Source organism: Pristis pectinata, chromosome 1 (assembly GCF_009764475.1).
Source record: "Pristis pectinata isolate sPriPec2 chromosome 1, sPriPec2.1.pri, whole genome shotgun sequence".
In the NCBI taxonomy this organism is placed as follows: domain Eukaryota; kingdom Metazoa; phylum Chordata; class Chondrichthyes; order Rhinopristiformes; family Pristidae; genus Pristis; species Pristis pectinata.
In genome coordinates, this window is record NC_067405.1 from 148,030,197 (window position 1) to 148,044,420 (window position 14,224).

Sequence of the window (14,224 nt, forward strand, 5' to 3'; positions counted from 1 at the left end):
GATGTTGGTGAGACTACACCTTGTGTGCAGTTCTGGTACTATCAGAAGAATTTGATTAAGCCAGAGTGGGTGCAGAAAAGTTTCACAAGGATGTTGCCGGCACTGGAGGGCTTGAGTTATGAGGAGAGACTGGATAGGCTGGGACTATTTTCCCTGGAGCAAAGGAGGCTGAGGGGTGACCTTATAGAGGTTTATAAAATCATGAGGAGAATTGATAAGGTGAATGGTTGCAGTCTTTTTCCCAGGGTCAGGGATTCTAGTTTTAGAGGGCATGGGTTTAAGGTGAGAGGGGAAAAGATTTAAAGGGGACCTGAGGGTCATGTTTTTCCACACAGCGGGTGGTAGGTGCGTGGAAGGAGCTGCCTGGGGAAGTGGTAGAGGTGGGTCCTGTTACATTTAAAAGGCATTTGGACAGGTTCATGAACTGGAAAGGTTGAGGGATGTGGGCCAAACACAGGCAAATGGGACCAGCTAAGGTAAGCAACTTGGTTAGCAAGGATGAGTTGGGCCGAATGGGCTTGTTTCTACACTGTGTAACTCTACGACAAGCCCTCAGTGACCACACCACCTGCTGACTTTAAGTACCCATGAATTCAAACTGTGAAAGCAAAAGAACATAATATTTTTATTGATTCCTTACAAACCAGAGCAATGGAAATCACAATTGTGCGTCTGTTACTTAACCTGTTTCATCGTTTTACATGGTCCAACAGGTTGGAATTTCCTGTGCCATTAACACACCACCACCAGGCTCTCCATGGAGTTCTTAAACCATTCTGCCTTTGCCAAGGTCCAATAACTAAAATAAAACACGCCAACCACACGACAAGGGTAAGGATGAGGGGGCCCGTTGACAATGGTTCACCGCTCTACTTTGTGTCCTCCTTCTCCGTGTCCAACAGCGCAGAGCGAATGCCAAGTTTCTTCAGTTCCTCGACAAGATCCCCGTTCTGGTGCATCTGCAGCAAGATGTCACATCCGCCCACAAACTCGCCGTCAAAGTAGATCTGTGGGATGGTCGGCCAGTTGGAATAGTTTTTAATACCTGTTTCAAAGGACAAACGCCAGACTGAGTGAGGGTCATGAATCAACTACCTTCTGCTCATCAATGTCGAGATCCCTCCTTCCTGGCGCTGGACTGAAGGACTTTCTCTCAGATACTTTTTGCTTCTCCATTTTCCCACCCTGCCCTTTACCCTATTCCAAATTCCAGTCACTCACTACTTCCCTCAAAATTCTTTTTAAATGCATTACTTGTAGCGGCCCGTACACAAGGGACTCGCACCACCATCGGCAGCCGTGGGCGGATGCGCGGGAGCGCGTCGTGAACGAACCGCGGGGCGGGCCTTCTGGCAGGAACCTTACGTCACATCCGCCCCACGTGGGCCCGGAGAGGCTGTCGGGTACTTGAGATGCGCACGTTTTGTCTGTGAGAGTAAAGTGTGTCTTGAATTCAACCTCCTCGTCTCCGAGTTTTTCCTTCGGAAACGCCCCGTGTCCAGCTACATTTGGTGACCCCGACGCTTCCAGACGGCATCTGGAACCCGCAACATGCATTCCAACAACTCACACAACGCAGTCTCGGTCAAGCTCCCGACTTTCTGGGCCGCTCAGCCCACATTTGGTTCGAGCAGGCTGAGGCCCAGTTCAGTCTGAGACATTATAGTTGACACCACGTGGTACTACTACATGGTCAGCGCACTCGACTAGGACACAGCAGGCCGGACTGTCGACTTCCTGCACCAGCCACCAACGGAGGACAGGTACGCTAAGATCAAGAAGCTCCTAATCCATACTTTCAGACTCTCCCGCCTCAAGCAAGCTGCGCGGCTCCTGCACATGGACGGCCTGGGCGGCCGCAAGCCATCCAAGCTGATGAACAATATGCTGGCACTCAAGGACGGCCATAAGCCGTGCCTTCTATTCGAACAGTTGTTCCTCGAGCAACTGCCAGAGGACATTCGCCTCCTCCTCGCGGCTGAAGATTTCAGCGACCCACGCAGGCTCACAGCCAGGGCGGACATTCTGTGGCAGAGTAAACAGTGGGGAGCGGCCTCCATCTGCCTAACCACAACTGCACAGGCCAAGGTCAAGACCCCACAACTGAAGCCGCTGAGACCCACGGGGGACAAGGACGAGGGTTCGGACCACTGGCGTTTTTAATCACCAGAGATGGGGACAAACGTGCACCGCTGCCGCCCACCATGCGCCTTTCCAGGAAATACCGGGGCTGGCCTTCGCTAGTGGCTTCGACAGCTGGCCATCGTGACAGCCTCCTACTCCTCTGGGACCGACACTCCGGGCAACGTTTCCTGGTAGACACCGGGGCTGAAATCAGCATTCTTCCCCCCTCCAACATAAACACCCGTAACGCTGCCCCATGTCCCGATCTCACCGCTGCAAACGGCACTACTATCTGAACGTACGGCTCGCGAACTATCCCGCTGCGTTTTGGGCCCAGCCGCTTCACTTGGACCTTCACGGTAGCAGTGGTATCACGGCCGTTACTGGGAGCGGATTTCCTACAGGCCAACCGTCTTCTGGTCGACCTGAAGGGCCAGCGTTTGGTCCACGCTGATGTTCCAGACCTTCCAGCTCGGGGAAGCCCAGCTACCAGCCCTCCACCTGGACTCCGTCACACTCTCGGGTGATGAGTTCACCAGGGTGCTGGCAGGTTTCCCCTCCAGCATCACCCCGCAGTTCTCCACAACCGATCCCAAGCACGGCGTGCAATATCACATTCCCACACAAGGACCACCGCTGCACACCAGAGCCCGTAGGCTCCCACCCGACAAGCTCCACCTTGCCAAGGAGGAGTTCCGGAAGATGGAGATTATCCGTCGCTCAGACAGCCCGTGGGCATCCCCGCTGCACACTGTGCCCAAGTCTGCAGGAGGTTGGAGGCCCTGCCAGGACTACAGAAGGCTCAATGACACAACTACCACCGACCAATAGCCGGTGCCTCACATCCAGGATTTCACAGCGAACATACACGGGGCGACCATCTTTACTAAAATCGATCTGGTCCGGGGGTACCATCAGATCCCCGTGCACCCCAATGATGTGCCCAAGACAGCCCTCATCACCCCCTTCAGGTTGTTCGAATTCCTGAGGATGCCTTTCGGCCTCAAGAACACCGCCCAGACTTTCCAGAGGCTCATGGACTCGGTTGGGCAAGGCCTGGATTTCGTCTTCATCTACTTAGACGATATCCTGGTGGCCAGCAAGTCACACCAAGAGCACGTGGCACATTTGCACCAACTCTGCCAAAGGCTGAGCGACCACAGACTGGCAATCAACCCGGCGAAGTGCCAGTTCGGGCGGATGGAGATCGACCTTGGGCCACAGAGTCAATCGGCATGGCACCGCCCCTCTACCGGACAAGGTCCAAGCCATCCGCCAATTTCCCAAACCCAGCGTGGCCAAGGGCCTGCAGGAATTTGTGGGGATGGTAAACTTCTACCATTGTTTTGTGCCGGCGGCAGCACACATCACGAGGCCCTTGTTCGGTCTAATGGCCGGCAAAGCCAAAGAGGTAGCATGGGACGCAGAGTCCACAGAGGCTTTCAAGCGGGCCAAAGAGGCATTGGCAAAGGCGACCGTCCTGGTACATCCGAGAGTCAATGTATCCACAGCACTCACAGTCGACGCTGCCGACACAGTGGTCGGCGGAGTCCTGGAGCAGCTCGTCGAGGGCCAGTGGTGACCGCTCAGCTTTCTCAGCTGACACCTGTGACCACCGGAGGTTAAGTACAGCGCTTTCGACAGGGAGTTGCTAGTGCTCTACCTGGCTATCTGGCACTTCCGGTATTTCCTCAAACGAAGGGATTTCACCGTGTATACAGACCACAAGCCCCTCACCTTCGCCCTTGCAAAGGTATCAGACCAATGGTCGGCTCGGCAGCAGAGGCATCTCTCCTTTATTTCGGAGTTCACCACAGACGTCCGCCACATCGCAGGGAAGAACAACGTAGTCGCCGACACGCTGTCCTGCCCCCACATTCACTCAGCCACCATCTCGTCCCCAGAGATCGACTACATGGTGCTGGCGGAGGTACAACAGGCAGACACCGAGATCCCGGCTTACCGCACCGCCATTTCTGGACTCCAGTTGGAGGACGTGCCTGTCAGTCCAACAGCTGCTCGGCTCCTGTGCGACATGTCTACTGGCAAACCCCGGCCCATGGTACCAGAAGCATGGAGGCGCTGGGTGTTCGACACGCTACATGGCCTGGCCCACCCATCCATCCGGGTGTCCATCAAATTGGTAGCGTACAAATTCGTCTGGCATAGTTTGCGCAAGCAGGTCGGGCACTGGGCCAGGACCTGCGTACACTGCCAGACTACCAAAGTCCAGCGGCATGTGAAGGCCCCCCTCCAGCCGATGCTCGGGAGGTTTTGGCACATCCACGTGGACATCATCGGCCCCCTGCCTGTCTCCCGGGGTGCCAGGTATATCTTTACCATGGTCGACAGGTTCACCAGATGGCCAGAGGCTGTGCCGCAAGCGGACACGTCCACTGAATCCCGCGCCAGGACGCTCATCGCAAACCGGATTGCCAGGTTTGGACTCCCAGCGGACATCACCTCTGACAGAGGAGCACAGTTCACGTCAGGTTTGTGGACAGCACTGGCGCAGCTCCTGGGCACCCGGCTATATCACACCACGGCGTACCATCCCCAGTCTAACGGTTTGGTTGAGCGATTCCACAGGCACCTTGTCGGCCCTGATGGCGCGCCTCGGGGGCCCCAACTGGACAGATGAGCTCCCTTGGGTCTTACTGGGCATCCACACAGCCCCCAGGGAGGACCTGGGCACTTCCTCGGTGGAGTTGGTTTACGACAGCCCCCTGACAGTCCCGGGTAAGTTCATGCCAGAGGCCCGAGGTCAAGCAAGGACACCAGCAGAGGTGCTGACAAGGCTGCGGGACAAGGTAGGGACCCTGGCACTGGTTCCAACCTCCAGGCATGGCACTACACCATCCTTTATCCCCCAAGGACCTCCGTGATTGCATCCACGTTTTTATTCGCAGGGGCATGCACAAGTCACCCCAACAGCGGCCATACGAAGGACCCTTCAAGGTGATCCAGCACAACAGGTCTACGTGTGTTGTGGAGGTGGGTGGCCGTGAGGGGTCTTTTACAGTGGACTGCCTCAAACCGGCGCATTTGGACATTGAGCAACTGGTGAGGGTACCCGCACCGCGCTGGCGAGGCAGGCCACCCAAGCGGGACACACAGACTGGGTGCCCCACACCCCCAATGGATGTTTCTGAGGGTAGGGTGGGGGTGGGGTAGCGGCCCATACACATGGGACTTGAACCGCCATCGGCGGCCACGTGGGAGCACGTCGTGAACGAACCGCGAGGTGGGCCTTCTGGTGGGAACCTTACGTCACGTTCGCCCCACGTGGGCCTGGAGAGGCTCTCGGGTACTTGGGCGTGCGCATTTTGTCTGTGTGAGTAAAGTGTGTCTTGAATTCAACCACCTCATCTCCGAGCTTTTCCTTCGGAAATGCACCGCGTCCGACTACATACTATTAATTCCATTATCCATTCTACAAGGCTGTTACCAGCTCGTATTTTTAGGCAATGATATTACGATTTAAACAGTGATGTAGATTGCAGGTCAGGCAGCATCTGCTGACAGTCAATGAGCAGTCAACAGGACAAAGAGAAACAAGTACTGAGGGTGAGAGGTGCAGAGCAAGTGCTGGGGTGCAATAGTGAGTTAGCCAAGGGCTAAGGGAGTGGGAACTATCCACTCAGGAAAGGGACATGTTTGTTGACAGCATTTCAGATCACTGACCTGAAAGAGTGGCTGTTTCTCTCTGGATGATGCCCGACCCCATTCTTTCCAGCATTAACCACTTCTTACTTGGTTTCCTACATTGACTCCATTTGATTTTAGTGTCAAGAACAGCCCTTCCCAAAGACCAGGCTCATGAAATTTTAATAAATAAAAAAACAGATCTAAATAAGGGACAAAGCTAATGCCTGAGCTCAGGGCAGTCAACAACAGGTACTTCCTACAAATGAACTGAAATCAGAAGCTACATGCAAGGAATCGCAGGCTCAGTCATACTGCCCAGGAGAGAGGCTTTCTTTAAACAGTTGGTAAAGTGACCCTGGCCAGCGATTGAACTGTGAACGTTGACAAAAAAAACCTGCAGATAGCCTTCCGAGGAAACAGGAGGTGTAGCAAGGTCCCACATGCTAACCAGAGAATAATACTCCCACACGGAACTGAACTTATTCAAAACAGATCTATCTCAGCACAGACCATAACAAAACCAGGAACCTACAGACTGTCACTAATCAGCATTCATTTAGTGACTCAGTAATTTACAACCCAACATTTTAAACTCCCATTCTTTGGATCTTATTCCATCAATGTGTTCTTACACACACATGTCGATAAGTTTAAAGCAACTGTTTGTTATTCACGAAATTACCACTGCCAGTAGTAATCCAATTCTGTTCCTGATGTATTTAATTCCATTCATAAAGCCCCTTTAATTCTCAAACAGATAAAGATCTACCAGTAATAAATACAGTGTGGAGAACTGCCTTGCCCTCAGGGATTCAATGACTAGGGCTCACATTTCTGAAGTAGGCTACAGTAAATGGCCTGGAGACACCAGAGACCACAGATGCTGGAATCTGAAGCAATACACAAAAAGGGTGGAGGAACTCAGTGGGTCAGGCAGCATCTGCGGAGGGAGATGGATACTCAACATTTCGGGCTGAGACCCTTCATCTGGACTGAAAGATAGAGGGGAGATAGCCAGTATAAAAAAGTAGTATTCATCCCCCCCGTCTTTCAGTCCAGATGAAGGGTCTCGACCCGAAATGCTGACTGTCCAATTCCCCCCACAGATGCTGCCTGACCTGCTGAGTTCCTCCAGTGTGTGTGTTGCTACAGTAAACAGCTTACTCAGGAGTCATACCTACTAGGGCAGAGACAACGTCTTCTGTCATTTGATAAGAAAGTTCAACGTTCAGGCCATTAACTCAGCTCTGCCATTCAGTGAGAGAATGGCTGACCTGCATGTTTTTCCTGCTATTTCTCCACAGTTATTCCACTGTGCAAGGCTGGGCAGAGTTTCCACTGTAGCTGATGGGCCACAAGAGTCCTGGGTTCCAGTCTCCTGCACAGACATTCTGGGCTGCTGTGTGGTACCCCACACAGCATCAGGGGATGATGTGTTACATCAAGGCCCCAGCTGTTCTTTTAGATGGATGTAAAAGATCTCACCATACTCGATCAAAGAGTAGGGGAGTTAATCCCAGTATCTTAGAACCAATATTTATATGTCATTCAACACTAAATATGTGCAATGTTTGGTGATGATCACATTCCTTCTATGGGAGCTTGTTGTGGACTAACTGCCTGGCACAACTCCTACAGTACAACAGTAGCTGTGCCTGGACATCCTGAAAGGGCCTTGCAAAATGTTACAGGAGATGTATGTGTGTATTTGGGAGAAGTTTCTGTACTGCAGACTTTGATTTAATGAATGAAATTTACCCCCATGCTTTACTATTTTGTGAAATCATAGCTACCTGCAGTCTCTCTTCTCCTGCCTCCCCCAACCCCCTCCCCTTCTCTCCCACTCCTCACACCTACTACCCTCCCCACTTCCCCACCCAAATCCCATACCCCACCCGTTCCCCACCTTCATCATCATCCTCCACCCACTGCCCATACCCCGCCTCACACGTCTTCCCCTCCCCCCTCCCCCACATCACGCACGCACACCCCGCCTCGTCCCCATCCTCTTCTCCCTCCTCGTTCCGTCCCCTCCGTCCCCTCCCCAATCCCCTCCCTCCCCCTCATTCCCTCCCCTTCCTCATCCCCTCCATCGTCCGCCCTCGCCCCTCCCCTCCCTCACCCCCTCCCCTGTCCCGTCCCCTCCCTCTTCCCCCGCCCCTCCCTCGTCCCCCTCCCCCCCTCGTCCCCCTCCCCCGTCCCCCTCCCCTCCCCGTCCCCCGTCCCCCTCCCCGTCCCCCTCCCCCCTCGCCCCCCCTCCCCGACCCCCTCCCCCGTCCCCCCTCGCCCCCCCTCCCCTCCCTCGCCCCCTCCCCCGACCCCCTCCCCCCCCCCCCCCCCCCTCCCCCCCCCCCCCCCCCCCCCCCCCCCCCCCCCCCCCCCCCCCCCCCCCCCCCCCCCCCCCCCCCCCCCCCCCCCCCCCCCCCCCCCCCCCCCCCCCGCCCCCCCCCCCCCCCCGCCCCCCCCCCCCCCCCCCCCCCCGCCCCCCCCCCCCCCCCCCCCCCCCCCCCCCCCCCCCCCCCCCCCCCCCCCCCCCCCCCCCCCCCCCCCCCCCCCCCCCCCCCCCCCCCCCCCCCCCCCCCCCCCCCCCCCCCCCCCCCCCCCCCCCCCCCCCCCCCCCCCCCCCCCCCCCCCCCCCCCCCCCCCCCCCCCCCCCCCCCCCCCCCCCCCCCCCCCCCCCCCCCCCCCCCCCCCCCCCCCCCCCCCCCCCCCCCCCCCCCCCCCCCCCCCCCCCCCCCCCCCCCCCCCCCCCCCCCCCCCCCCCCCCCCCCCCCCCCCCCCCCCCCCCCCCCCCCCCCCCCCCCCCCCCCCCCCCCCCCCCCCCCCCCCCCCCCCCCCCCCCCCCCCCCCCCCCCCCCCCCCCCCCCCCCCCCCCCCCCCCCCCCCCCCCCCCCCCCCCCCCCCCCCCCCCCCCCCCCCCCCCCCCCCCCCCCCCCCCCCCCCCCCCCCCCCCCCCCCCCCCCCCGCCCCCCCCCCCCCCCCCCCCCCCCCCCCCCCCCCCCCCCCCCCCCCCCCCCCCCCCCCCCCCCCCCCCCCCCCCCCCCCCCCCCCCCCCCCCCCCCCCCCCCCCCCCCCCCCCCCCCCCCCCCCCCCCCCCCCCCCCCCCCCCCCCCCCCCCCCCGCCCCCCCCCCCCCCCCCCCCCCCCCCCGCCCCCCCCCCCCCCCCCCCCCCCCCCCCCCCCCCCCCCCCCCCCCCCCCCCCCCCCCCCCCCCCCCCCCCCCCCCCCCCCCCCCCCCCCCCCCCCCCCCCCCCCCCCCCCCCCCCCCCCCCCCCCCCCCCCCCCCCCCCCCCCCCCCCCCCCCCCCCCCCCCCCCCCCCCCCCCCCCCCCCCCCCCCCCCCCCCCCCCCCCCCCCCCCCCCCCCCCCCCCCCCCCCCCCCCCCCCCCCCCCCCCCCCCCCCCCCCCCCCCCCCCCCCCCCCCCCCCCCCCCCCCCCCCCCCCCCCCCCCCCCCCCCCCCCCCCCCCCCCCCCCCCCCCCCCCCCCCCCCCCCCCCCCCCCCCCCCCCCCCCCCCCCCCCCCCCCCCCCCCCCCCCCCCCCCCCCCCCCCCCCCCCCCCCCCCCCCCCCCCCCCCCCCCCCCCCCCCCCCCCCCCCCCCCCCCCCCCCCCCCCCCCCCCCCCCCCCCCCCCCCCCCCCCCCCCCCCCCCCCCCCCCCCCCCCCCCCCTCCCCCCCCCCCGCCCCCCCCCCCCCCCCCCCCCCCCCCCCCCCCCTCGTCCCTCTCCCCTCGCCCCTCTCCCCTCGCCCCCCACCTTGCCGGATCTCCTGATCCTCCAGCACGTTGTAGGCCCCGTAGCCCTCGACGCCGTGCATCCTGAGGATCTGGACCACGGCGTTGCTGAAGCCGCACATGGGCTGGGCGGGGGTGCCCTTGATGAAGACCACCACCTTGTCCTTCCTCACCAGGTCCTCCAGCCGCCGCCGGAGCGCGGCCTGCTCCTCTCCTCCCGCCGGCCCCTCACTCAGCAGCCGCCTCGGGATCCGCGCCACCGCCCGCCGGACCGCCGACCGACAAGCCGCATGAAGCAGGGAGTACATGTCCACCACTCTGGCCGCCAGGCTCCCAGCGCGGCCCAGGCCGCTCATTGGCTGCCCGCCACAGGACCCCGCCCCCTCCGCAGTTTTAATTGGTGAACACTGACATCAATCAAAGCCATGTGATGTTCTATTGGACAATCCTTCCATCTGTCAAACCTCGCCGGTCATTCAAAAAGCCCAACTCTCGGCCTCTGCGGGTGAGCTTTGCCCTAAACCGTAACTAGAAAAATCAGAATAAACTCACGGTGATTACAATAGAAACTGGTCACGGTAAATTACGAATTATCTTTCGTCTAATAGTTAGTTTGTTTGAGGTGAAGTCCCGCCCTCCATTTTCCACGGGGAGACGCCACTGGCGAACGGCGAATATAATTGGAGGATCGGTACGTCAATCAGTCCCGGGGGGGCGGGGAGGCTGTGTTTGGGTTTCTAGTTTCGGGGTCAGCAGGCCGGGCACCGGCCGGTTTACTGGGCGCCGTTTGCGGGCCGGATGAGCACTGCAGGTACGGGCGGTGGGGCGTCTCCTGCACCGAGCGCACAGGCCGGGACCGGGGCTGGGGCCGGGGCTTCGCGCTCGGCAGCGCTGCGCGGGTTCCGGTTTCCATGGCAACGGGCCTGGGCCTACTGAGCGGCGAGGCCCCGGCCCGGCGTCGGGGCCGTCCGCCTCCCCGGGCGGCAGCGGCCCCGGCCTCCCCGCCGGCACATGCTGCCGTGCACCACCCCCTGACATCTGGCTAGGAGGCCACTCCTCCTATCGGGACCCTGCTAGCTCCCGCCAGTCCTGTGGCCCTACGCCTTACCCTGCCAGCTGTGGAGGCCTGTGCCCTGCAGCTCCCTCCCTGAACATCTGCTGCCAGCTGTGGAGGCCTGTGCCCTGCAGCTCCCTCCCTGAACATCTGCTGCCAGCTGTGGAGGCCTGTGCCCTGCAGCTCCCTCCCTGAACATCTGCACCCTGCTGCCAGCTTCAGGACTCCTTAAAACCCAGCGTTGTTTAACCATTCCTTCTCTTGTGTCACTTTGTGTGGTTTGGTGTAAACTTTCTTCTGGGTTTATTATTGCCACATGCACCGAGATACAGTGAGAAGCTTTTGTGTGCGCGCCATCCAGACAGATCATTCCATAAACAAGTACATTGAGGTATTGGTTTATTATTGTCACTTGTACTGAGGTACAGTGAAAAACTTGTCTTGCACAACGATGGTACAGGTCAATTCATTACACAGTGCAGTTACATTGAGTTAGTACAGAGTGCATTGATGTAGTATAGGTAAAAACAATAACAGTACAAAGTGTCACAGCTACAGAGAAAGTGCAGTGCAATAAGGTGCAAGGTCACAACAAGGTAGATCGTGAGGTCAGAGTCCATCTTGTTGTATAAGGGAACCGTTCAATAGTCTTATTACGGTAGCGTAGAAGCTGTCCTTAAGTCTGGTGGTACGTGCCCTCAGGCTCCTGTATCTCCTACCTGATGGGAGAGGAGAGGAGAGAAGAGAGAATGTCCTGGGTGGGTGGGGTCTTTGATTATGCTGGCTGCTACACCAAGACAACTAGAGGTAAAGACAAGAGTCCAAGGAGGGGAGGCCTGTGTCCGTGATGTGCTGGGCTGTGTCCACAACTCTGCAGTTTCTTGTGGTCCTGGGCAGAGCAGTTGCCGTACTAAGCCGTGATACATCCAGATAGGATGCTTTCTATGGTGTATCAATAAAAGTTGGTGAGTGTCAAAGGGGACAAATCGAATTTCTTTAGCCTCCTGAGGAAGTAGAGGCGCTGGTGATCTTTCTTGGCTGTGGCATTTATGTGGTAGTAAAAAGGAAAACAATGTACAGTTACAGAGAAAGTGTAGTGCTAGCAGACAGGGTGCAAGGGCCACGATGAGGTAGATTGGGAGATCAAGAGTTCATCTTTGGTGTATGAGAGGTCCATTCACGAGCCTGATAATAGCAGGGTAGAAGCTGTCCTCGACCCTAGTGGTACGTGCTTTCAAGCTTTTGTATCTTCTGCCCGATGGTAGGGGGAAGAAATGAGCATGACTGAGGTGGGGGTCTCTGATTATGTTGGCTGCTTATCCAAGGCAGTGGGAGGTGTAGACGGAATCAATGGAGGGGAGGCTGGTTTGCATGATGTACTGCGTTGCATTCACAACTCTGCAATTTCTTGCGGTCTTGGGCAGAGCAGATGCCATACCACCCTGTGTGTGTGTGGTTCCATAAAACCATACAGCACAAAACAGGCCCTTCGGCCCACCATGTTGTGCCATCCATCAAACCACCCTCACACTACCTAACCCCTTCCTCCCGCATATCCCCCCATCCCACACTCCTCCATATGCCTATCCAACAAGCTCTTGAACCTGTCCAATGTATCTGCCTCCACCACCACCCCAGGCAGTGCATTCCATGCACCAACCACTCTCTGGGTGAAAAACCTCCCCCTGACATCTCCCCTGAACCTCCCACCCACAACCTTAAAGCCATGCCCTCTCGTCTTGAGCATTGGTGCCCTGGGAAGGAGGCGCTGACTGTCTATCTATTCCTCTCAATATTTTATATACCTCTATCATGTCTCCTCTCATCCTCCTCCTTTCCAGTGAATAAAGCCCTAGCACCTTAAGCCTCTCCTCATATTCAATACGCTCCAATCCAGGCAGCATCCTGGTAAATCTCCTCTGCACCCTCTCCAATGCCTCCACATCCTTCCTATAATGAGGCAACCAGAACTGAACACAGTACTCTAAGTGTGGCCAAACTAGAGTTTTGTAAAGCTGCATCATCACCTCGTGGCTCTTAAACTCAATCCCGTGACTTATGAAAGCCAACATCCCATTGGCCTTCTTAACTGCTCTTTCCACCTGTGAGGCAACTTTCAATGAACTGTGAATATGAACCCCCAGATCCCTCTGCTCCTCTACACTGCCAAGTACCTTGCCATTTACCCAGTACTCTGCCCTGGAGTTTGTCCTTCCAAAATGTACCACCTCACACTTCTCCGGATTAAACTCCATCTGCCACTTGTCAGCCCAGCTCTGCATCCTATCAATATCCCTCTGTAAGCTCCGACAGCCCTCCACACTATCCACAACATCGCCTATCTTAGTGTCGTCCACAAACTTACTAACCCAGCCCTCCACCCCCTCATCTAAGTCATCTATAAATATCACAAAAAGTAGAGGTCCCAGAACCGATCCCTGCGGGACACCACTAGTCACTGCCTTCCAATCCGAGGGCACTCCTTCCACCAGAACCCTCTGCTTTCTACATGCAAGCCAATTCCTAATCCACGCAGCCAAGCTTCCTTGGATCCCTTGGCCTCTGACCTTCTGAAGAAGCCTACCATGAGAAACCTTATCAAACGCTTTACTAAAATCCATGTAAACCACATCCACCGCACTGCCCTCATCAATCTTCCTGGTCATCTCCTCAAAGAACTCTATCAGGCTTGTGAGGCAAGATCTTCCCTTCACAAAGCCATGCTGGCTGTCCCTAATCAGTCCATGATTCTCAAGGTGTTCATAAATCCTATCCCTTAGAATCCCTTCTAACAGCTTACCCACCACAGACGTGAGACTCACCTCTGGCACCCTCCCCGTGGACAACGAGGACTCAAAGATCCTTACCAGCGGTTCAACAATCTCCTCCCTAGCCTCTCGAAGCAGCCTGGGGAAAATCCCGTCAGGCCCCGGAGATTTATCTGTCTTAATATTATTTAACAACGTCAACACATCCTCTCTCTTGATAGCTACAACCTCGAGAACATTACCCCTACCAGCACTCCCTTCCGCATCATCAAGACCCCTCTCCCTGGTGAATACCGAAGAGAAGTACTCATTGAGAACTTCTCTCACTTCCACCGCCTCCAGGCAAATTCTCCCACCTTTGTCCTTAATCAGACCTACCTTCACCCTAGCCATCCTCCTACCCTTCACGTACTTGAAAAAGGCCTTGGGATTTTCCTTAACCCTACTAGCCAACGCCTTTTCATGTCCCCTTCTAGCTCTCCTCAGCCCTTTCTTAAGTTCCTTCCTCGCTACCCGATATTCCTCACGGGCCCTGTCTGAACCTTGCTGCTTATACCTTATGTACGCTACCTTCTTCTCCCTAACAAGTCGTTCCACCTCTCTCGTCACCCACGGTTCCTTCACCCTGCCATTCCTTCTCTGCCTCACTGGGACATATTTATCCCTAACATCCTGCATAAGATCCCTGAACATCGACATCTCCATGGTACATTTTCCTTCAAAAAGGACATCCCAATTTACACTCCCAAGTTCTCTCCTTATAGCCTCATAGTTTGCCCTTCCCCAATTAAAAATCCTCTTGTCCTCTCTGCACCTGTCCCTGTCCATGACAATTTTAAAGGTTATGGAGCAATGGTCACTGTCCCCCAAATGCTCATCCACCAATAGATCCTTCACCTGT

At 58.1% G+C, this 14,224-nt stretch overlaps 2 protein-coding genes across 2 annotated transcripts in view; one reads left to right on the top strand and one right to left on the bottom strand.

The window, feature by feature from the left end:
• Positions 1-601: 601 nt before the first annotated feature.
• glrx5 (glutaredoxin 5 homolog (S. cerevisiae)) lies at positions 602-9,872 on the bottom strand. Its single transcript, XM_052016108.1, has 2 exons — positions 9,524-9,872; positions 602-1,045 (listed from the first exon to the last, which is right to left on the bottom strand). The coding sequence occupies exons 1-2, from the start codon at positions 9,855-9,857 to the stop codon at positions 870-872; spliced, it is 510 nt and encodes a 169-aa protein (XP_051872068.1). The 5' UTR covers positions 9,858-9,872; the 3' UTR covers positions 602-869.
• Positions 9,873-10,209: 337 nt separating this feature from the next.
• Positions 10,210-14,224, top strand: part of gstz1 (glutathione S-transferase zeta 1) — a 29,428-nt gene continuing 25,413 nt past the window's right edge. Inside the window, exon 1 of the mRNA XM_052016095.1 lies at positions 10,210-10,312. The gene's annotated coding sequence lies outside the window, so the exon portion shown is untranslated. The remainder of the gene's footprint in view (positions 10,313-14,224) is intronic.

Coding starts and splice junctions, on each gene's coding strand:
- glrx5 (XM_052016108.1), bottom strand. CDS start 9,857: ATGAGCGGCCTGGGCCGCGCTGGGAGCCTGGCGGCCAGAGTGGTGGAC. Junction 1,046..9,523: donor GGATCAGGAGATCCGGCAAG/GTGGGGGGCGAG, acceptor CCTTTGAAACAG/GTATTAAAAACTATTCCAAC.